Source organism: Cnephaeus nilssonii, assembly GCF_951640355.1.
Source record: "Cnephaeus nilssonii genome assembly, chromosome: 6".
Lineage (NCBI taxonomy): Eukaryota > Metazoa > Chordata > Mammalia > Chiroptera > Vespertilionidae > Cnephaeus > Cnephaeus nilssonii.
The window spans coordinates 64674851-64699040 of record NC_137077.1 but is presented as its reverse complement, the minus strand read 5'-3'; the positions used below and the strand labels follow the sequence as shown (position 1 = coordinate 64699040).

The 24190-nt window shown below is 38.2% G+C and overlaps 1 protein-coding gene across 1 annotated transcript; it reads right to left on the bottom strand.

Annotated features, from left to right (window-relative positions):
* Positions 1-23994, bottom strand: CCT2 (chaperonin containing TCP1 subunit 2). Its single transcript, XM_079775642.1, has 16 exons — positions 23845-23994; positions 22125-22199; positions 21961-22026; positions 21159-21270; positions 20371-20447; positions 20122-20234; positions 18747-18949; positions 16847-16947; positions 16522-16649; positions 13956-14059; positions 12593-12712; positions 12079-12207; positions 11787-11890; positions 8519-8618; positions 7494-7635; positions 1-3533 (listed from the first exon to the last, which is right to left on the bottom strand). Exons 1-16 carry the CDS (start codon positions 23845-23847, stop codon positions 3503-3505), a joined length of 1608 nt encoding a protein of 535 aa, XP_079631768.1. The 5' UTR covers positions 23848-23994; the 3' UTR covers positions 1-3502.
* Between the last annotated feature and the right edge of the window lie 196 nt (positions 23995-24190).

The window sequence follows — 24190 nt, the reverse complement described above, 5'->3', positions numbered from 1 at the left end:
CACTATAGGGTTTCAATCAATTTTAATAATTAACTACGTAAATGCATATTTCCATTTCCATTACTCTTTTTCTTGAAATTCTGACACAATTAGAAAGTTATAGAGCGGAAAATGCTGAAGCACCAAATATAACTTTACTTATGATTTTAAAAGTCCTGAACCTTAAAGTATTATGCATCAGAGGAAAATCTCTTCCAGAAGTTTGTACAGAATTTTAGTTTCCATAAATATGAGTGATGCCAACTAAATCTTTTATATGCATTCTAGGGAAATGAGCCAAAAAAATTTTTTTTGTCCTAAAATGTAAAAAGTGGGCTTGTGGCCTAATAGTCATCTAGACTCAAATTTTAACTAAAAGCGCAGTGTGGTTATGATGATTAAGAGCATGGCCTTCAAACTACCTGAGGTCCAATCCCATGTTTGCCATTTACTGGTCAGTTACCATCTGTGTACCTCAGTTTTCTCATCAGTAAATGGTTAAGTTCCTACCACTCAGGGACTACAAGGATTAAACTAATTACTGTGTATAAAGTGCACAGAAAAGTGCCTGGCAGGCGACAGTTGATGTTTACATACCACATTCTTATGCCATGCAGCACAATACTTATATTTACCCTATTATTATAGTTCCTTGCTTGAAGAAAAAAAAATAAATGCCATAGAAAACTTTTCTTTTTTCAATAAAATTTTCAACAACAGTATCTGTAGTCTTGAATATGAAAAATGTAACTGCCATGTGGTGAAATGCTTCTGGCTTATCTAAATAGGAAAACACAGATGTAATTACCAAAGACTTCACTTTTAAATTTCTAAATGAATATACTTTGACCTTTCCCTATTTATTCTAGAATCAATAATATCAACAAAGTACAGTTAAGTCATCACATAACATTGAGAGGTTCTACAACTTTAAGCAAAAGGACATATAACAAAACCAATTTTACCACAGGCTGATATAAACAGGAGTTAAGTTCCTACAGCATCTTATCAACATAATGAAAAATTAAAGAGCATATGAGGAACTGCTATACTTGAAAACATGAGGCTATTCTTGGCACTAAACCCTGTGTGTCTTGAGGGGAAGGCGGCCTCGGACTAAAGACATGGGTGTGTATCTGCTAGACACTTTACTCTCTGGCTTTTATCACTGTAAAAGAAACATGCATACACCTTTATAATCTCATTACCATAGAAAGGGTATTAACACTATTAAAAAACAACTAAGTTTATGTTTTTTCCTCCTGGACTATCTCTGAACTGGAAACAAGTGATATTATCTGTGAATCTCCAGTGCCTAGGACAATTCTACCAAGTTACCTGAATTTTGGAGATATTATCAGGCACCCAGCCCACAGGCATGGTATGTACTATCCTCAGGGTCTTGGGTTAAGTCAATTCATATAACCTTTTCAATACCCATATGTACTGTATAGCTCACAATTTAAAAATGAAGTTGTGAAATCAGGTTTGCCTTATTCTTCATATTGAGAAGCTGGAATGTTCTATAGTAATTCTAATTTTATTTATTTTTTAATATATTTTTATTGATTTCAGAGAGGAAGGGAGAAACATCAATGATGAGAGATGTCTCCTGCATGCCTCCCCCACTGGGGATCGAGACCGCAACCTGGGAATGTGCCCTTGACCAAAATCGAACCCAGGACCAACACTCTATTCACTGAGCCAAACTGACCAGGGCAGTAATTCTAATTTTAAAAAGATTAAGTCCTCTTTACACTTCTGTTCTATGAATGTTCTAATACACTACACTAGGTATAAGACAAGGCAGACTTTAGAAAATAATTCTATACAAAGAGTATTCTGTTAACTCTTATCAGTCAGGGTCCTGGCAAAAAAATTCATTCCCCCGCCCCCCCCCCGGCATATGGTTCACATGGGGAGACTTTAATACAAAACTATTACTGAGTAGGATTAAGGGAGGGAAAAACCAATACTGAGGTGGTAATACTGTAATACTGATACACAGAAACAAGAGCAACAGCAGCAGCTGTCATAACCTGTACGGCTAACTGAAAAGGGAACAGAAATGTTACCCAAATCCAGTAAGAGCTGAGAGCCATAAGAGGGGCTGCCCTGTGAAGCAATTACTGGTATGTCTCAGAGATGCAGCCACTTCCAGAGACAAAGTGTAAGAACAGGAGGAAAATAGTGATTCCTTCTCCTGCCATTGCCTCCTGAGTTAAATCACAGGAAACCAGCACACAGAGAATTGTGAAGCAGTCATCCTGGGGAAGACCCATGGCGTCCAAGCAGGCCAAGAATGGACCCTGGCTTAAGGAGAGCTCAAAAGAGAATAATCAGCACACATTCTCCTGCAAATAAAACCCTGAAGGCTACTAGATTTTAAAATCCTGAACATACAATTTCCTATGCAGTGATTATTAATGTACATTCCAAATCTCTATTTCCATGTTACAGAAGTCTTGTGAAAATAAAGATCAGTTTCCATATTTTCTGTTTTTGAGTTAACAGAAACTCTATTCTAAAACTCATAGAAATTAGAAGGGCCTAGGTTAGAACTTCACCTCCTTGTTAACTTGGGTCCTAATGGGTTTGGCTCAGTGGACAGAGCTTCAGCCTGCAGACTCAAGGGTCCCAGGTTTGATTCCGGCCAAGGGCTTGATCCCCAGTAGGGGTTGTGCAGGAGGCAGTTGATTGATGTTTCTAACTCTCTACCCCTCTCTGTAAAATCAATAAAAAAATATATTTTTAAAAATTTTGTTAACTTGGGAGTATTCTAGGGCCATGACAATAAAATCTGTAAGGGCTTCAAGGTTCCCGAGCTTGATCCCCAGTGTGGGGCGTGCAGGAGGCAGCCAATAGATGATTCTCTCATCACTGATGTTTCTCTCTCTCTCTCCCTCTCCCTTGCTCTCTGACATCAATAAAAATATATATACTTTTAAAATGACTCCTTCCCACTTGAAGTAACAGAAACCATCATTAATTTTCCTACATAAGAGAGAGTGCTTAGGCTACACAAAATTAAATGAGTACTGAAGACTAGGTATTTTCACTAAACAAAAATAAATGGTTAATAAAGGTTATGTGTAACTGAGAACAAAAAAATTAGCGTATGTGTATCACATCTGACTTAGACTTATATTACCCAAGGTAACTATTTCATTAATGTTTAAGGTCAATCAGTAGTTAAGTTGAAACAACTCTATACTGAAAGTACAATCATTCATACCCATTAAGTTACAAGTAACAAATCACTAAAAAAGGTAAGACATAAGTAATTGTTCAAATTTTTATTTTGATGCACAGTATGAGAAATGTACTTTTAAAACAACTGAATTTTATGGAGAATGAACAGCAAATAAGTTAGACCCATGTTAAAATAAAAGGTCAGCTAAATGTCTAAATTAAGGATATAAGAACCACAGATCAACTTCGATTCCACAGTCTTCTTTAAGAAGTCGAAGTCTTTCAAACTTGGCTATGAACTGGTCCAGAGCATAACAGCATATAGGAATGCTTAACAAGGGTGGTGATCAGGGACACGTTTCCTGTAAGGATTACACAACATACACTTTAGAAAAAAGTCAATGGTGAGAATGAAAAGCATGATTGTAACCAAAAGTTTATATTATTAAGACCATTATAACCCAATTTTCTACAAGATGTTTTTACCTAACATCCCTCAATTATCATTTTATTAAGAGGACTTTACAAAATCTATGAAATACAAAGGTCCATAGTAATTTAGCAGTTAATTTCTTGTCCAAACAACCTACTTAAACAAATACGTCATTTTCCAGAAAATGGTTAATTCATGTTTGCAACTACTATGTGTTAGGGAATTTTACTAAATTAGTCAAAGACAATTATTCTTAACCAGAAACTGTAAAATGACAAGGCTTTGGAGCCTCCAGAAGAAAATTTCCGGATTACTGAAGAAAAATAAATCCAACAGGTAAGGTGGTGATGGGGTCAAGTAACTCGCCAATAGTACCTCTTACACATTAAACTTTTATTCTCTCATAACCATATAGTGAATGGCTCAGGAAGGTGGCATGGTAGGGGTACTAGTGAAATTATTTACTTAATGCCTGTTCAAGGAACTAGGATTTGAGAAACACTGCTTCTAGAAATAAACACAACAGTTACTAGTAAGAGAAGCAGAAAAGCATGAATACAGACCCAAGGAGTATAGATAGCATACTAGAATCATATAAAGAGATAAACCCAACTTCAAAGCTTATGGGAGTATGACTAAAGGATGCTAAAAGATGTCAATATAGAAAGTTATTAAGCAGCTGTTAAAGGGCACTGACCAGGAAAATAAGTCCTCTGGATGTTATTAACTAGTACAAAGAGAAGTCCACAGCCCAGATCAGAATTTCTAATAGATTTAATACACTTAAACCTCTAAAACAGTTTTACCTGATCAAGTGAGGTATTACAGTGTGTATTTCAAAGGTAGTGGAGGGAGCTAAATTATTGTGAAGATTTCTGAGAGTGTGGCTATGTAACCTTGACCCAAATCAGAAAAGTTTAATTATAGAACTGTTTCCTTTTGCTATCATTCTGTTAAAAACAACAAAAATCATAATTGCATTTAATCATCTTTGGCGGCACTACTTCCAAAAAAACTTTCTGTCAGCTTCTTCTTCTCACCAATTTTCCATTTCAAAATATGGGAAACTGGTGAGGGAAGTGCTCCTCATTATCCTATCTTCCCAGTACCCGAAGCAGGGAATCTCTAGATTTTTCATTCCAGTCCTCTTTCCACTACATCACAGTAGATTTAAATAGCATTTCATCTGTTCTCTCTACATCCAAATCACTATTCTCTTTCCTTCCTCTAATAGTATTATGATAGTTGCCGCTCACAGAAGTCAATGAAATGAGTAATGCAGGGTTCTGCACAAAAAAAGTCACTTTGTAACTTTGTGCATTTAAGGTACAATTTCCTAGTAGCATCCCAACTTCCTTCCTATTACTCCAGATTAACTCCCTGTGCTCCTGTCTAAAACCAACTCCTGCTCTTAATTCTCTGATCTCCCATTCCTTCTTGCAGCTGCTTAGTGGACAGCTCCCCTTTTCTGCATCCATCATTTCCTCTCTAGGAAATCGCTCCCTCTTAAGCTGAATTTTCAAGATAAAGACCCATACACCATCTCTAGCTACTATCCCACTTATCTGCTCCCATTCACAGGACTCCTCCAAAAAGCAGCCTATATACACTTTCTCCAATTCCTATTTTCCCACCCCCTCCATTCCACTAAAACTACTACTTGTCAAGATTACCAATGGTTATTAAACACAATTTTTTTCTAGTCGTTTTTAATTGATTTTAGTGAGAGAAGGAGGGATAGATAGACACATCAATGAGAAATATCAATCGGCTGCCCCGTACTGGGGATGGAACCTACAACCTGACCAGGAATCGAACCATGACCTCCCGGTTCATGGGCCAACACTCAACCACTGAGCAATACTGGCCAGGCATTAAATCCAATTTTTAAGGTCAATTATCAGTCCTTATTTTACTTGACCTATTTGCATCATTTTGACAGTTGATGCAAATAGGTCAAGTAAATCCTTTCTTCACTTGACTTCTGGATATTCATTCTCTTGATTTTTCCTCCCACTGTAGTAGCACCCCCCACTATTCCCACCTTTTGTATTACGGGAAATCTCAAATGTATATAAAAGCAGAGATTATATCATGAATCCAGTTTGAATCTTTCCAAACTGGAATTCTTCAGTGCTCAGTCCTTAAAACTCCTTTCCTTTTTTAACTACATTCACTCCCTTGGGGACTGGGCCAGTCTAATGGCTTAAAATAACACACATAGGCTGACAACTCCTACATTTATAACTATAGCTCCAACTTTCTACTAAACTACAAAATCAACTACCCAACTCAACTATCAAAACACATCTCAAATTCCCAAATTGAAATCCCCTTCTTCACTCCCAAAGCCACCTTAGAAAAGAGCAACTCTATTTCTCCCTACAAAAACCTTGAATTAGCCACAATTCCCATTCCTCTCACATCTTCCATCCCCTCCCATCTCCCAGAACCATCACTAACAAGTAAAAATAAATTATTTTGGTAACTATTAATAAGAGTAACTAAAATTAACTGAAATATTCAAAAGTTAAAATTTTCTTGCCATTTAATCATTTTAATGTGACTTTTAAAAATCTGACATCTTAGAAAAGCTGCTGATATAAGAACATGCAAGAAACTCTGCTCATTATGTGCTTAAGAATGTTGGTATGGCCCTAGCCTGTTTGGCTCAGGGGATAGTGTCGGCCTGTGGACAGAAGGGTCCCAGTTCGAGTCTGGTCAAGGGCACATGTCCAGGTTACGGGCTTGACCCCAGTAGGGGGCGTACAGGAGGCAGCCGATCAATGATTCTCTCTCCTCATTGGTGTTTCTATCTCTTTCTCCCTCTCCCTTTCTTTCTCAAATCAATAAAAATATATTTTTAAAAAAATGTTGGTATGGCCCTAGTGGGTTTTGTTCAGTGGATAGAGCGTTGGCCTGCGGACTGAAAAGTCAAGGGCATAAGCCCAAGTCAAGGGCACATGCCCAGGTTGCGGGCTTGATCCCCAGTGGGGGGCATGCAGGAGGCAGCCGATCAATGATTCTCTCTTATCATTGATGTTTCTATCTCTCTCTCTCCCTTCCTCTCTGAAATCAATAAAATAAAGAAACTATAGGAAACTCATCGTTCAAGAAAAGAAAGGAAGGAAAGAAAGGAAAGAAAGGAAATAAAAGAAAGAAAAGAAAGAAAGAAATGCCGGCATGGAAAAGTGTGCCCAGGACAGGAATGACTGGAACTGATCCATTATGGTAAGATATCAGTTCTTCCCCTGCCCCCAAGCTCTCTGGTTCTTGACCTTTCCACGCCTGGCTCTTTGTGTGTCCTTTCAATCCTGAGAGCTACCCTGTGTCACCACACCTTACTCCCCTAAATTTTTCTGGCTTAAATCTAAGTGTTGTGATTATACATTTTAAGTAACTTGCATAATTCTTTTATCTAAGCAAAAATGGCTACACTTTCTATCAACTACCATATCCGATGTAATAAAAGGCTAATATGCAAATCGACTGAAACCGGATGCTATGATGCGCACTGACCATCAGGGGGCAGACGCTCATCGCAGGAGCTGCCCTCTGGTGGTCAGTGCACTCCCACAGGGGGAACCCTGCTCAGCCAGTAACCAGGCTCACGGCTGGTGAGCACAGCAGCAGTGGTGGGAGCCTCTCCCGCTTCTGTGACAGCGCTAAGGATGTCCAACTGCCAGCTTAGGCCCACTCCCTACAATAGGACATCCCCCAAGGGCTCCCGGACTGTGAGAGGGTACAGGCCAGGCTGAGGGATCCCTTCTCCCACCCCCAAGTGCACGAATGTCATGCACTGGGCCTCTAGTCAAATATATGCAGCTACCTGTTTGTTTCCATGTCAATAATTTTTTTCTAAGAAGTGTTTTATAAAGTGCTCCAATACCTTGGTGCTGCTTTGATGATATTATCCACACGCAGAATCACCTCTGCCGCTTCAGCTGCACTAAGAAGGACTTGCCGTTTCACTTGGAAACTTTCTGTTATGCCCAGTATTGCCATATCACCAATAGTACCTTCCTTCATATCTGGGAAGAAAAAGTTTTTACTAAATAAACTACGGTTTTAACAAGGGTCAAAACATCACTAATGACTTTTAAAAAATAAAATTAATCCTGTTACAATTAATAAAATTACAGCACCTAATGACTCAAGTCTTTGACTCAAGAAAAGCCTTTTAAAAAATCAAAACATCAACTACTGATGATTTGTATTAATGGAGAACTACTAAGTCAAATAATGAAAATTTTACACAAAATTTTATACTAGATCACCTACCTATCTTGAACAACATATATATAAAATTATTATAGAAAATTTGCTAATTACCATAATTCTTAAGCACTGGAAGAGAGAATTTAGAAGTCAAATATTTTTATTCTTGTGAGAATCCTAACCTCATACAGATCATTATTCATCAGCTCTCTTATCCAATGGCAGGATTACTTACCCTCTAAGACTGTTCCTATAACATCCTGGATAGTTTGTTGGGATATTTTTCTATCTGAATTAAATTTGCCTTTTTGGCCATTTTTATCTATGTATCACAGATCTGCATTCAAGAATGTCTCAGAATAAGTCTACTGTGAGATTAGGAATTGATGCTGATTTTATTACAATAGATATCGTGAAGTTTACACACTTATTTCAGAATGTAAGTACTGTTTATGTACTTAATTTCAATAGTCATAACAAACAAGTCTTTTAACTAGATTTATACCCTTTACGGAGTAACAAAGTTTGGCAGTGTTAAGAATATGAAGTAAAACATTTTTCTAGATTATGTAATGCTTACACAAGGGCCACAGGATTCTTTTATATGGTTACCATGAGAATTCATTTTTTAAAAAAGGTAAAGAACTTGGTAAAAATTTACTCTTAACAACTACAAGGTCCCAACTGATTTCTTACCCAGTCCAGCAGTTGTATTGCCTTCACTATGGGCAGCTCGGAGCTGTGCTACCAGATCTGCACTGTCATAGCCTGCGTTGTCAGCTATAATAGTAGGCAACTATGAAGTGGAGAAGACAAAATGTTACTATCTATTATAGTATAATTCATTTATGCCTGCACTGGCCAGTGTTGTCCTGTGGTTAGTATCAGCCCAAGCACCAAATGGTCAAGGGTTCAATTCCTGATCAAGGGCATGTACCTGGGTTGTAGGTTAGATTGCTGGCCCTGGTTGGGGCAAAAAAATATCCTTGGGTGAAGATTAACAACAACAAAAACAAAAAACATTTATGCCTAACTAGGACAGCTTTTTAAAAATACATAACACTAAAAAAGCAATCCCATTTACCATCACACCAAAAAAATTAAGATACCTAGGAATAAACTTAACTAAGGAGGTAAAAGACCTATACACGGAAAACTACAGGACACTGAAAAAAGAGATAGAGGAAGACGTAAACAGATGGAAGAACATACCATGTTCATGGATTGGTAGAATCAACATCATTAAAATGTCCATACTACCCAAAGCAATCTACAGACTCAATGCACTCCCCATTAAAATACCAACAGCATACTTCACAGACCTAGAAAGAACTCTCCAAAAATTCATCTGGAATAAAAAAAAGACCCTAAATAGCCACGGCAATCCTGAGAAAGAAGAATAAAGTAGGAGGGATCTCAATACCAGATTTCAAGCTGTATTACAAAGCCACTGTTCTCAAAACAGCACGGTACTGACAGAAGAACAGACATAGATCAATGGAATAGAATAGAGAATCCAGATATCGACCCAAACCACTATACTCAATTAATATTTGACAAAGGAGGCATGAACATACAATGGAGTCAAGACAGTCTCTTCAATAAATGGTGTTGGGAAAATTGGACAGATACATGCAAAAAAAAATGAAACTAGATCACCAACTTACACCATACACAAAAATAAACTCAAAATGAATACAGGACTTAAACATAAGACGGGAAACCATAAAAATACTAGAGGAATCCACAGGCAGCAAAATCTCAGACATATGCCAAAAGAACTTCTTCACTGATACTGCCCTAGGGCAATGGAAGCTAAAGAGAAAATAAACAAATGAGACTACATCAAAATAAAAAGCTTTTTTACAGCAAAAGAAACCATCAACAAAACAACAAGAAAGCCCACTGTATGGGAGAACATATTTGCAAATGTTATCACTGATAAAGGTTTAATCTCCAACATCTACAGGCAGCTTATACAACTTAATAAAAGGAAGATAAATGATCCAATAAAAAAATGGGCAACAGATCTAAATCTTTTCAAAAGAAGACAGAAGGAAGGCCAAGAGACACATGAAAACATGCTCAAAGTCACTAATTATCTGAGAGATGCAAATCAAAATGACAATGCGGTACCATCTCACACCTGTCAGAATGGCTATCATCAACAAATCAACAAACGACAAGTGCTGGCGAGGATGCGGAGAAAAAGGAACCCTCATGCACTGCTGGTGGGAATACAGACTGGTGCAGCCACTGTGGAGAACAGTATGGAGTTTCCTTAAAAAAACTGAAAATGGAACTCCCATTTGACCCAGTAATCCCACTCCTAGGAATATATCCTAAGAAACTAGAAATACCAATCAGAAAGGATATATGCACCCCTATGTTCATAGCAGCACAATTTACAATAGCTAAGATTTGGAAACAGCCTAGGTGCCCTGTAAGCAGATGGATCAGAAAACTATGGTACATCTACACAATGGAATACTATGCTGCCATAAAAAAGAAGGAATTCTTACTATTTGCAGCAACCTGGATGGAATTGGAGAACATTATGCTAAGTGAAATAAGCCAGTCAATGAAAGAAAAATACCATATGATCTCACTCATTTATGGATAATAAATAACATTATAAACTAATGAACAAAAAGACAGACACAGAGACAATAAAGCATCAGACAGACTGTCAAATTACAGCGGGAAGGTTAGGGAGAGGTGGGGGAGATAAGAGATCAACCGAAGGACTTGTATGCATGCATATAAGCATAACCAATGGATGCAAAACACTGGGGCGTGAGGGCATGCATGGGAGTGGGGTGGGGGGGGCGGCAATGGTAAGATATGTACACATATAATATCTTAATAAAAAAATGGAAAAAATAAAATAAAAATACATAACACTGTAAAATCTGCTTCCTTTTAATCACTACTCAAAGAGGATAAACTCCAGAATCAAATTTGGTTTTTTTAATTCCCACTTGAGGATCTTTTTCCCATTGATTTTTAGAGAGTGGAAGGGAGAGAAACACCGATGTTAGAGACACATCAATTGCTTGCCTCCCATATGCCCCTGACCAGGTCCGGAACCTGCAACCAAGGTACATGCCCTTGACTGGAATTGAACCCGGACCCTTCAGTCCGCAGGCCTACGCTCTATCCACTGAACAAAACCAGCTAGGGCCAGAATCACATTTTTTTGTTTTGTTAATCCTCACCCAAGGATATTTTTCCATTGGTGTTTAGAGAGTGAAGGGGGGAAGGGGAGAGAAAAAGAAACATCAATTGTGAGAGAGAGACATCAATGGTTGCCTCTAGCACAAGCCCTGAACATGTGCAGGCGGATGCTCTGACCACTGAACACACCAGCCAGAGCCAGAATCAAATGTAATAGTGTAAACCAGTTCCTTTTCTTAAAGGCAAGAAAATAAACATTTTGTGTCCAAGTTATAAAAATACTAGTGCCCCGTTGCACAGATTCGTGCACACTGAAAGGAAATTACTTAGAAAGTGACCTGCAGGGCGGGACTGGGTGAGACAGACCGGACACGCTCTGGAGCCAACCTCCCGTGGTCCCTCCCTGGCCAGCCGCACCTCGAAGGGCGTCTGCGGAGTGAGCAGGGTCCCTCGGGCAGGTGGGGTCCCTTGGCCTGGCCTGCGGGGATCGGGCTGAAACCAGCTCTCCGACATCCCGAGGGATCCTGGATTGCCAGGGTGGTTCTCGGGGGACACACCCCAGAACTGGGCTCCCTCCTCTCTGGTTCTGGGGTGCGTCACCCAAGAACCGCAGCTGCCAAGTCACCACAGTTTGGCAGCTCCTGTGTTGAGCATCTGCCCCCTGATGGTCACTGCGTGTCATAGCTACCGATCGGATGGTCGCTTAGCCTTTTATATATATAGATATTTAATTAAAAACCATCAAAATCAATAAAATTTAAGTTCAGATCTCTTATTTTTAACTTACCATTCTCAGTGCTTTAGCATAAGACTCCATTGCAACAGCTTCTTTACCTGGTGTTTTATTGGCAAGCTGTGACACAGCATGAGCCATCAGCATCTCTGAACAGCCTATGAATTAAAAATTCAATAAAATACCATATGCTTAGTTGTCTCAAAAACACTAAATTACTGACTTTCCTTAGATATATCAAGCATTTGAAAATTAAGTGCAAAGGCAATATATAGTTTCTACAAGAACCATTAAAAATCACTTACAATTTATACTATACTTTAAGTAAAGAAATAAAATGTTTTACCTCCTCCATAAACTGTTCTAGAATCCTTCACAGTTTGTGCAAGAACACAAAGAGCATCATGCAAAGATCTTTCTGCTTCATCTAAAATTTGTTGAGTGGCACCACGAAGAACAATAGTGCAAGCCTCACCTAATGTTAAAAAACAGTATTATGTCACAATGAGCATTTAATTATAAAACATAAACATTTGCCTTCTATCATTTGTGTGGTTATATTACTTTGTTTTGAAAGCTGATATGTCTTCCACTATTACACATTCTCTACCAGCAACCCTTGTTCATAACAGTTCTAAATTATCTAAAAAACAAGTATGTTGAAAATGCACTGTTCCCAAAGATAATATAAGGCTGACCTCAAAAGTGATTAAAATTAACATATACCATACTTCACAAGAATTAAGACACATCATATTCTAGTAACTATATAACTGTTTTGTTTTTGTTTTTTGTTTTTCATTTCAACAGAGTCTAGCAAAGATTTAGGAACCTAAACCAGGATCTACATGATCACTCACCAAGGGCTACCCCAGAAAAGTGAATGAGCGTGTCTTCTCCAATCATGACCTCCTCAATAAGCTTGCAACTTCCAAGTTTCACAAGTTCTGGGTGGTCAAAGGTAGAGGCAATTTCACCGCCTACGAACGTAATTAAATACACAACAGGTTTAAAACTTGTTTTTTAACAAGCAATAATGGACAGATAACATTTTTAAAAATTGCGAACCACTGTTTGAAGCACCTCAAATGAACTAGTTTAGTCTTTGTAACAAATCTAATGAGATAAGTTCCATTATTATTTAGAAATGATAAAATTAAGGCAAAGAGATGTTTAGTTTCTTATCCAAGGTTACACAGCTTGAACAAATAAGGTAAAGCTAGGATTCAAGTCCAAGCAGTCTGGCCTCACACCTATATACACATACTGCATACTACAACCCACAACCTGAAAGGTTAAACTGAAACTTTAACATTTACCTTTAAGTCAGAATTTAAATACAGATTCTCTTCTGAATCCAGTCTAGAAGACCAGTACTCCTATGACCCAATTTCTCAAAACAAAAATAAGAATAAGGCCTACTTTTGCACAAATTTCGTGCATCGGGCCTCTAGTATTAAATATAATGTGCTGACAAGCGTGGCTCAGTGGTTGAGCATCGACCCATGAACCAGGAGGTCATGGTTCGATTCCCAGTTGATCAGGGCACATGCCCAGGTTACGGGCTCAATCCCCAGTATGTGTGTGTGTGTGTGTGTGTGTGGGGGGGGGGGGGGTAATAGGAGGCAGCAGATCAATGATTCTCTCTCCTCATTAATGTTTCTCTCTCCCTTCCTCTCTGAAGTCTATAAAAAAATATATATTTTTTAAATAATAATGGGGCCAGGAGCAAGTGGGTAGAGGTCAATGGGGGGAAAAGGAGACATATGTAAAACTTTCAACAATAATTTTAAAATAAATAAATGAATAAACAAACAAATAAATGAAACTAAAGATATCCAAAAAGTTTAAGTCAGATTTCAGAATAACAGTTTATATTCCAAACACCTTAAAGAGATTTCTTTGTACTCTCAGCAATGAGTTACATATATAGTTAACTCTTGAACAACAAGGTTTGAACTGCGTGGGTCCACTTATAGTGAACTTAAAAAACTGGATATGTGCAGCTCAAACCCATGTTATTCAAGGGTCAACTTTTTCCATTGCAGTTGGATGTGAAGGGCTAACTATTATGTTTTTGCGAACTCAAGTTATATGAGATTTTTGACTGCCCGTGGTTGGTAGTTGGCTCCTGTGTTGTTTGAGTCAACTGTACTAAAACTCAATAAATCCAAGAATGATTATTATGTTTGTAAGAAATTAATTAATGACTTTTCCCCATACCTGTGACAAGAGCCAGGCGTTCTACACCTGCAAAATCTGCATGTTCAATAGCCATAACACCAGCAGCACCGAAGAGCTGTTCAGGATAATTATAAATTAATTGCCTATAAATAAAATACATAAATACATTGTTACTTCCTAAGATAAAATACATTAGACTAAACAAAAAGGAAAAATTTTCACAACAGAAATCAAAGAAATACAAATTAGAAGATATCATTCTTCAGCTATACAATAATTTGCAAATTGTAATACATCCATGCTAGTATTAAAAACAGGTGTTCCTTTACACAGTCAAACCTCTGTTCTTGACCGACACCCATCTTGAACAATTTGATTCTGGACTAAGTTGTTCAGGGGAAAAAATGTGTTAAGTTGTCAAGCCAAACTTCTTGTTGAGGAACCAAACTTTGACCTGACAACCTTTTCAGTATGACAAAAAAAGGTCTCAGGCAACAAAGGAGAGAATGCTTTTGATGCTGGGTCAGTCTATGATTAGCACAATTTTAAAACATAAAGAGGCCATCAAGAGTGCTAATGTTGCTAAGGGTGTGGGGGGGGGGGGGGGGGGGAGAACGATGACAGGCAATTGAAGAGGTAGAAAAACTGTTGATTTGGATAGCAGTTAGCCAGTGACAGCATTTCAGAGGCAGCCATATATGAAAAAGTGAAGATGCCTCATACTGACTTCCTGAAAGAAACTCCTGGAATGAGTGCTAAAAGTGATTCATGTAAGGCTAGAAGCGGATACATAAATTTTTTTTAAAAAGTGATTATTTGCCCTGGCTGGTTTGGCTCGGTGGATAGAGCGTTGGCCTGTGGACTGAAGGGTCCCAGGTTCGAGTCCAGTCAAGGGCACATGCCCGGGTTGCGGGCTCGATCCCCAGTGGGGGGGCATGCAGGAGGCAGCCAATCAATGATTCTCTCTCATCATTGATGTTTCTATCTCTCCCTTCCTCTCTGTAATCAATAAAAATATATTTCTAAAAAAGTGGTTATTTATATATTAAACAATACATTAGACATGTACTATATAAAACACAGGTTAAAAAGGAATCATTTGGGAGTCTGGAACTAAGGATTAATTCAATTTACATTATTTCTAATGGGGAAAAAATTATTCCGTTTTAGAACAAATCACCTTTCAGAATGAATTAAGTTTAAGAACCGAGGTTCCACTGTATTGCTATTGGTAGTATCAACTGAAAAGCAATTTAACAGTAATGCAACAAAACCATGTCAATATTCACATGCTTTAATTCCACTCCTAAGAATCTACAACAAGAAAATTTGGTATTAAAACATGTAATGAAGATATTTGTAATAATGTTTATATAGAATAACAAAATTTGCCAGAGATCCAATGTCCACTAGGAGAGTGCTTGTATAAATCACAATTTACAAATTATAGAAAGTCTGTAATTTTAAGTAAAAATATATAGATTTAAAAAGCGAGTTACAAATTTGCAGCTTATGAAATTAGACTACCACACATACAGACACACACAAAAGTTAACTTTTATAAAGGAAAGACTTTCTGAGTAAGACCCTAGATTGTTACTTCTTTATAATTTCTATTTTCCAAATGAGCATATGTTACTTTTACAACAGGAATAAAAGAACATCTGTTTAAAAGTTTGTAAATTTTTTTAAAAAAGCCAAATTATAATTAGTATAATACACTGTTAGGCAAAATGTCTTATCAGATTCACATATTACATAGTTGAGAAACTTACTTTTAAAAAGCCCACAAACATTTAGCCTAAACAATTATTTTTCATTAAACATTATCTCTCAAAGTTAACTGCAGCCATTTCACTGAAATGTGATGTTCCTCTTACTATTTTCTCCATTCAAAACAATCCATAAAAGCCTTCATTACTGACAATTAAGAATACATGAAAAAGGTTTACATATATTTTTTCATACAAATTAAAAGCCCTGCCCTAGCTGGTTTGGCTCGGTGGATAGTGTCGGCCTGCAGACTGAGGGTCCCAGGTTCTACGATTCCAGTCAAGAGCATATGCGCGGGTCACTGGCTCTATCCCCAGTAGGGGGCATGCAGAAGACAGCCAATCAATGATTCTCTCTAGATCAATGATTCTCTCTCGTCACTGATGTTTCTATCTCTCTCTCCCCCTCTCCCTTCCTCTCTGAAATCAATAAAAATGTTTTTTTAAAAAAGCCCTAAAAATTCTTAATATTTTCATCTCTTCAATGTTTTTATCTCTTATGCTTTTAGCTACTTCAAACTCCCATCATTTAATACAAAACTCTCTCCTCCAAATACATGTATACTATAGCCAAAATTATAGCATATCTGCCAAATCAGAAAATTATTTTTGTTACTGTTAACATAAAAAGGTTTAGTAAAGTATAATCAGTTAAGTATCACTAAAATCTTTGTAATGCAAATGCCTTGTGTACAATTATATTTCTATCTGGGGAAAAAAAGCAGTTCCTAAATAAATCATTAATTCCATATAAAGTACTTCCATAAGCCTTTTTAGAAAAAAAATCCCTCCTTAGATAGTTACAAATATTGTTGGCACAAGAATGCACAGACCTGTTAATAAAGCAATTTATCCCATGCTTAAGAATACGTTCAACTTTCTCCTTCATTTTTTCCTTTTCTGCTTGTTCTATTTCAGCTACCTTTGCTGTAGAATCAACTCTTACACGGGAACCAAATATCTAAGAGGAAAGCAGAAAAATAGCATTACTTTCATTACTCTTCAGAGTCCCATAGCACATATATACATTTTATGTAAACACAACAAAAAAAGTGTACATGTGCATATATTCATATATAGTCTAACCTTTATGGTACAATGGATTCCCAGCCTGAGTTTATAGCAGCTAGCTACTAGTTTCAAGAAATGTAAACATACCTTTATTTTGTCTGTATCCATACCAGTATTGGCAATAAGAATTTTAGCATTTTCAATTCGCTTTGGTTGATTTACTCCAATTTTTTTATCCAACAGAAAGCCTATAATATAAGGACAGTAAAATACTTCAAGGTTAATAACTCTTACAAAGTTGTCTGCTTTATCAAATTGCTTTCAAAGAATGCATTTAAGTCTAATTTAAGACTTTAATACTTAAACTAAGTCTAAGCTCCTAGACCCTATAAAGCATTCCACTAGAACAGTGGTAGGCAAACTCATTAGTCAACAGAGCCAAATATCAACAGTACGACGACTGAAATTTCTTTTGAGAGCCAAATTTTTTAAACTTAAACTTCTTCTAACGCCACTTCTTCAAAATAGACTCGCCCAGGCAGTGGTATTTTGTGGAAGAGCCACACTCAAGGGGCCAAAGAGCCGCATGTGGCTCGCGAGCCGCGGTTTGCCGACCACTGCACTAGAACATTGATCACAAAAAATCAATTTGGTAGGTCATTTAAAAAAACACTATATGAAATGGAAAAATTTTAGAGTACGGCACAAGTATTAAGAGTCCTAGTAAACACAGTATTTTGAAACTTATATCAGATGTACAGTACACTACATACACAGGAATGTGGGTTGCAATGTAAAAGTATTAAGTCCACTATTATTAGCTTAAAACAAACACAAAAGAAAACAAGTTGTGAATATTTAGATACACAACATACTGCTAGAAATTACTGAGATACATAAAGAACTGAGGCTGATGATAAAATGAAAAAGCCACAGACAATGGAGTCTGACAAACCTAGTCCCAATCATACCCCTGCTGCATATAGGCTATGTATGCAACCTTAGACAACTTATTCAACTTTACTCATCTGTAAAACGGGAATATAATCAATGGCATAGATTATTAGTTACCAGCATAGGACTCTGTTGATTTAGAACTATCATAAGAACACAGCCTCTCTCTTCAGGCTTCTTTCAGAAGTATATGTAACTTTTATCTTATTAATCCATTATCACCTTGAGTTTTCTGCTCTATTAAGCTGAACCTAATTCTCACTATCGTAAGAAATGAGATTTTAAGTAAAATTCCTATTAGAATGCCTGGCACAGAGCAGACAATCAAAGAATGGTAGCTATCTTTGTTTTTATCTTTCCCCACCACCAGTCCCTATTAGAAATGATAGAGCCCTTGCACATAAATTAAACCAAGAATATTTTCATAATTATTACTCCCTATGGAAGATAAAAATGACATGCAGCAATACCTGGAAGCTAAATCACTGGTAAAGCAGAAATTGAAAAGTACAACTTACTCCCTTTTCCTTCTCTATAAAAGATAATGCCTACTCCACTTTCTACAGGCCAGCTTATGAAGTAAACACAATGGTAAAAGTACTTGGAAAATTCCTACTTTATGAACAAAATACACCAGTATAGGGAAATAGTACTTGCTAAGACTCATTTATCACTCTGAGAACACCAAGAACTATATCCTCAACACCTGCCAACTAAAAAATGATTTGACTTATTAACCCAGACCCTTCCTAAGAACCCATGTAGTCCTGGAAAATGCACCATTTGAAAACAGCTGACTTAGTAAAACTGTAATTTCTCTTTACTAGAGACTGAAAATATCTTCATGGTATAAAGTAAAATCTGGATATTATCAAAGAAATGCTGACATGGTATGAGATGAAGGACACTGTCAATTTAACAAACGAATTGAAATGACAAAAATGGTTGCAATATAATTTTTGTCCTTAAAGACAGGTTTTCTGGCTTTGTACAGTCACTCATCCTGACTAGCTAAAAACAGGATTCACAGTATTTAGCCTTCAACCTCCCATCAGAGCTTCTTTTCCCACATTTAACATATATACATACATACCTTCATCTAAATAGGAATCCACCAGACTTCCTCCTAGCTTCTTGATGACATGAATTGCCTCCAGATTACCAGAGCCTTTCAATCTGAGAACAGCTTGTACAGCTAACTTAGTAAAGTGATCTTTGTGATGAGTAAGAAGTTTTGAGGATAATGTCGTTCCTGCAATGTTCATTAAATCTTGGCGGAATTTATCTTCATCAGAACTACAAAACCACCAAACAAAAAAGCTCATGACTTTTTTCAAATGAAATGCTTAAATTGCTTCTTCATTCTTAAGTGCTTCTTCAGAGATATCAACCCTAATTTACTTTGCAAAATTTATGCGGATACATGCCTGTCAATTTCATCCCAACCAGTCAGGGCTCACGTGATAAGAATTAAACCACACCAATAAGCAAGAAATGCAAATTAAAGAATACTATTTTCCCCACTAAACTGGCAAACTACTAAAAAAGAAACAAGCACACAAAAGCATACCAAATGTTGTCAAGAACATGGAAAAACAGGTGCTGTTATACAGGCAGTGGAAATGTAAATAAATTTTTTTTCTGGACGATTACTTGTAAATTAAAACACGCACATTTGCTGGCTAATGTTGCTCAGTGGCTGAGCATCGACCCATGAACCAGGTCACAGTTCGACTCCTGGTCAGGACACATGCCCTGGTTTTGGGCTCAATCCCCAGTAGGGGGTATGAAGGAGGCAGTCAATCGATGATTCTCTCTCATCATTGTTTCTATCTCTCTCCCTCTCCCTTCCTCTCTGAAGTTAATAAAAACATATTTAAAAAAAGAAAAACAACCACACACATTATCTTTGAACCCAGCAATACTTCCTGGAGTATTTTCTTGGTAACAAGTTTGTCACAGCATAAAAGTTAACACTGCATGGGTCAATCAATACCTCTTATACTGCTAATGGGTAAATATCCTGGATGGCTATTTGGCAGTATCCATTCAAATTTTTCCAATGCACACACCCAAGCAAACCTTGGTATCTACCCCTAAACTCCAACTATAGATAGGTAAATTATACTGTAGTATACAGTCAAATACATACCTCGATTAAAAATGTTGTGTAGAATACTGATACCCACAAATCTGGTTGTTATTCAACTGTGTTAAAGAGGCTAATACTAATACCCCTCTACACAATGCTATTATTTGTTTTACCTCTGATTAGGCAAAAAATAAAAACCCAAACTTTAACTTTAGTGGCCATCTATGGAGGGTAAATGTGGGGTTTTTGGCTGGGGCAGGATGAAGCAGCAGGATCATGTTTGTGTATGCTTTCCTTGTTCTCTAGACTTCGTGCATGAAGCATAGTTTGGACAGAATGTTGAATGTTTAAAACAGTAATATTTTGGTATACCAACCCATGATCAACTGCAGAATTCAACAAAGCCTGTCTTGCTGCCTTTGTGGCTTCTCTCCAACCCGCAATGATGGTCTGAGGATGAATCTTTTTTGCAATTAAAGATTCTGCTTCCTATTAATAAACAGTGAAAAATACTTGTCAATAGTAAAAATTTAGGATGTAAGGACTTGATTATTTCTGACATTCAAAACCACAGAAGCAAAAAAAAGTTAGTAAAATGACATTAAAGTTGCTCAGATAGTCTTACCCTTAGTAATTCTGCTGCTAAAACAGTAACAGAGGTAGTGCCATCACCAACTTCATCATCCTGAACCCGTGACATATCTAGAAAAAAAAGTTATTAACTCACTTATATTTGATTCTGACTTTTAAATTACTTCTCTGTAGCTTAGCTAATCCTCCAAAAATACCCACTACCAATCCAAGTCTCACTTAACTAGGTCTCCTAACCTGATAAATTCTTTGGAACTTTTCAGTCTGAAATGCAATACTTTTACAATCAATAATTAATGACACTCCAGAAGCTTTTATTTTAATAATGACAATAATTAAAAAGTGGATAACAGCTGAAACAGGTTTGGCTCAGTGGATAGAGCGTCAGCCTGAGGACTGAAAGGTCCCAGGTTCTATTCCGGTCAAGGGCATGTACCTTGGTTGCGGCACATCCCCGGTAGGGAGTGTGCAGGAGGCAGCTGGTCGATGTTTCTAGCTCTCTATCCCTCTCCCTTCCTCTCTGTAAAAAACCAATAAAATGTATTTAAAAAAAATAAAAATAAAAAAAATAAAAAGTGGACAACAGTTCATTGAAAGTAGTCAACATAGCCTATTTAAAATTTATTTCAAGCCCTGGCCAGGTAACTCGGTTGGTTAGAGCATCATCCCTATAAAGCAAGGCTGCAGGTTCAATCCACAGTCAGTGCACATGTAAGGATTAACTAATGAATGCAACGGTAAGTGGAACAACAAATTGATGTTTCTCTAAAGCAAAAATTTTGTTTCGAAATGTTAACAAATCAGAATCATCTTCAGACTCACCAACTAAAACTTTAGCTGCTGGGTTATCAACACCAATGTTTTTGAGAATAGTTGCACCATCATTGGTCACCATAAGAGAGGCTTCTCGTCCACTGCTTAAAAGAATTTTGTCCTAAAAGGAACATATTTGGCTCAAGTTAAGATCTAATTACATCTTCAACACTGCATGGGTCAATCAATACCCTCATATACTGCTAATGGGTAAATATCCTAGAAGGCTATTTGACAGTATCCATTCAAATTTTTTCAATGCATACACCCCACAAACAAACCTTAGTCTCTACCCCTAAAAACACTAGAAGAACAAGGGAGATAGGAACAAGGTTATTTCAGCACTGTAATAGCCAAAACAATGGAAACAAACTATCACTCAGTACAGTAAAAAATGTAAACTATAAACTAATCAAGATGCCAAATACCATTTGACACTTAAAGAGTCAGAATTTTAACAAAACAAGCTGCAGAAAAACTACATATAAATAATATCTATGATAAAAAAGTATTACCTTGCGAGTCTAAGAAAATACACAATACATAAGATACACATATATTTACATAAATGAACAAAAATACTGGGAAGATTTACATCCTAGTGGTAACTGCGGTTGGGATGGAAGGTAGGACAAATGGGACTTCAGCCATATGACTACTGTTTTGATTTTTAGTAAAAAGAATATATCCATGTCTTATGTGTATAATTAAGAGTTAAAGTTGAGAGATTAAAAAATGTTATTTACTATGTATATTTCCACTAAGGGCTCTAAAACAATATCAAAACATAAAAATTCCCTGTTTTTCTCACCATGCCTTTGGGTCCCAAAGTGCTCTTTACCAAGTCTCCAATAGCAATGGCACCAATAAAGGAAGACTGGAATAAAGATCAAAGAGATTGTAAAAATCAATTCTAGTCTTAAAATTGTAAAAGTACAACTGTATCTTTAAATGAATGAGGATAACAAGGTTTACCAGACGAGCTGTCTCTGCTCTCTCTTCATCAGCGCCAGCCTTGAAGATGTTGACAGGTGCAAGAGAAAGGGACGCCTACAAAGAAAAATCAGTTTGAATACAAATATTCTTTTAAAATATTTTTAATTTCATCTTTTATATTTCAACTAGTGGCCCAGTGCACGAATTTGTGCACATTAAAAGGAAATTAATTAGAAGAAATGTTTTAATATTGCTCTTCGCCCTTTCTCTATAATAGAAGAGTCAACCAAATTCACAATCAACAATGACAGATCGAAACACCTGTGCAATTGGTGCCAGCGAGAGCTTTATATGTATCAAGCATGCGAAAGTCAAGTTTTCCTTTTATTGATATAGAATAAACTTGCTTAATTAGACTTGCTTTCTGATTTAGCTAAACTTTTTCCAGCCCAGGGAAGCACCCCAAGTTCTCTTTCAGGTAATTGTCAGCAACACAGCAATAAATATCAACATGAAGCAGATTATTATTGCAGATGATGCAGGGAGAACAAAGGGTAAAATATTTAACTGCAGCAGTGTTTGACTATATTCTGTGCAGTGAGAAAACCTGAAGCCATTTTCAAGGGCCACCATTTCTTTTCAGTTGGGTCAAGTTTCTAAGCTTTCTAAGTCTCCGTTTTCCAGCTAATGAAAAGAAAATAGGATTCCACTGAGTCTCCTATTTACCTACTCCAGGACTTCTGTGAGGATCAAATGAGATGAGGCACGGGAAAACGCTTCACAGACATTGGGTTAAAGTGTGAAGTGTTTCCACCTGGCTATAAAGCAAGTAGTGTTCCTGGGCTGAAGAAACTGCAAGGAGGCTAGTCGCTAGGGAGAGGAAGCGTGGCGTTCCTATGTGATGTCACTACCTGGAGGAAGGGAAGGACACTTAGCATATTAGCCTTTTATATAGAGAGCTGACATTCAGTATTATTTTACATTAGTTTCAAGTCTCCAGCATAGTGGTTAGACATTTATATAATTTAGAAAGTGATCCCCGGGTTAAGTCTAGTACCCACCCGAAAGCCAGTATTTGTTAATACATATACTTAGATGTCTTCCATTAGACTTACAAGTAGGTAGACAAGAAAAAAATTAATTTACAGGATTGTACTTTTTCAAACAAATGGGAGTTCTCCATCATCCAGGCAGTCATTTATTAAAGGGGGAGGCGGGAGGGGCTTCTAAACGCTGCATAAGGAAGGCGACCTTTTATTTTGGATGCACAACTGCTCCAGTAATAAAAATCACACACTAAAGAGACGGTCAAAAACAGCAAGACTAGAGATGGTTTTAAACTAAGACTAAAGCAGGCAGGGTTGTAGGCCGCTAACGGGCCAAGCGCCAGGCGAGGAGGGACCGCTCCCTCCCCGCCACTCCGGCTCCGCCCGAGGAAGGCGGGGCCAGTCTCGCCCACCCCGGCACTAGAAATTTCTCCGCTGGAGGTGCGCCCCCGGCCTGGGAGTTCTGGGGCTGGGGAGAGGCCGTGTCAGAGCAGGCCGCGGGCCGGGAGGCCCACCCCAGCCACCAGCCGCCAGCCCCCACGGAAGGCTTCACCGGCGGAAGGGGCGCAGGCCACACGCCACAGCCCGCACCATGTGCGGAGGCTCCGGGGCCCAGAAACAGGGAGCCGACGGCGCTGGGAGGATAAGAGGGGCAGTGGGGCAGAAGGACACGGCGGGGACTGGCAGGGCAGGGCCAGTGGGGCCAGGCTCACCATGGTTCCGAAGAGGCGGCCACTCGCGGTACTCCCTCACAACTCGCGGCCGGGATCCGAGGGGGAGAGGAGCCGGATGTGACGCCACACGCTCTGCCGCAGGGGGCGGAGCCTCGCCGGCGTGCCGCTCCGGCTGCGCGCCCCTCGCGGCGGAAGGGAAGGGAGCGGGGACGTAAGCCTGCTCTTCACAGTGGGGGGCGGGGCCCCGGCTCCGCCCCGCCCCCTGCGGCTCCACCGGCTCGCGAAGAGGAAGGGGCGGGTCTGACACTGGGGGGCGGGCGGATTGGGAGTAGAAGCGCCTAGAACAAGAGGCAGACGCTGCGCCCCAGGATTTGCTATAGGAACG

What these genes read in the sequence shown, in the direction of transcription:
- CCT2 (XM_079775642.1), bottom strand. An exon ending in ATAAATTGCTTTATTAACAG is followed by an intron (nt 14,060 to 16,521) that starts GTCTGTGCATTC and finishes TTTTATTTATAG; the next exon opens with GCAATTAATTTATAATTATC. An exon ending in CTTTTCTGGGGTAGCCCTTG is followed by an intron (nt 12,208 to 12,592) that starts GTGAGTGATCAT and finishes TTTTAACATTAG; the next exon opens with GTGAGGCTTGCACTATTGTT.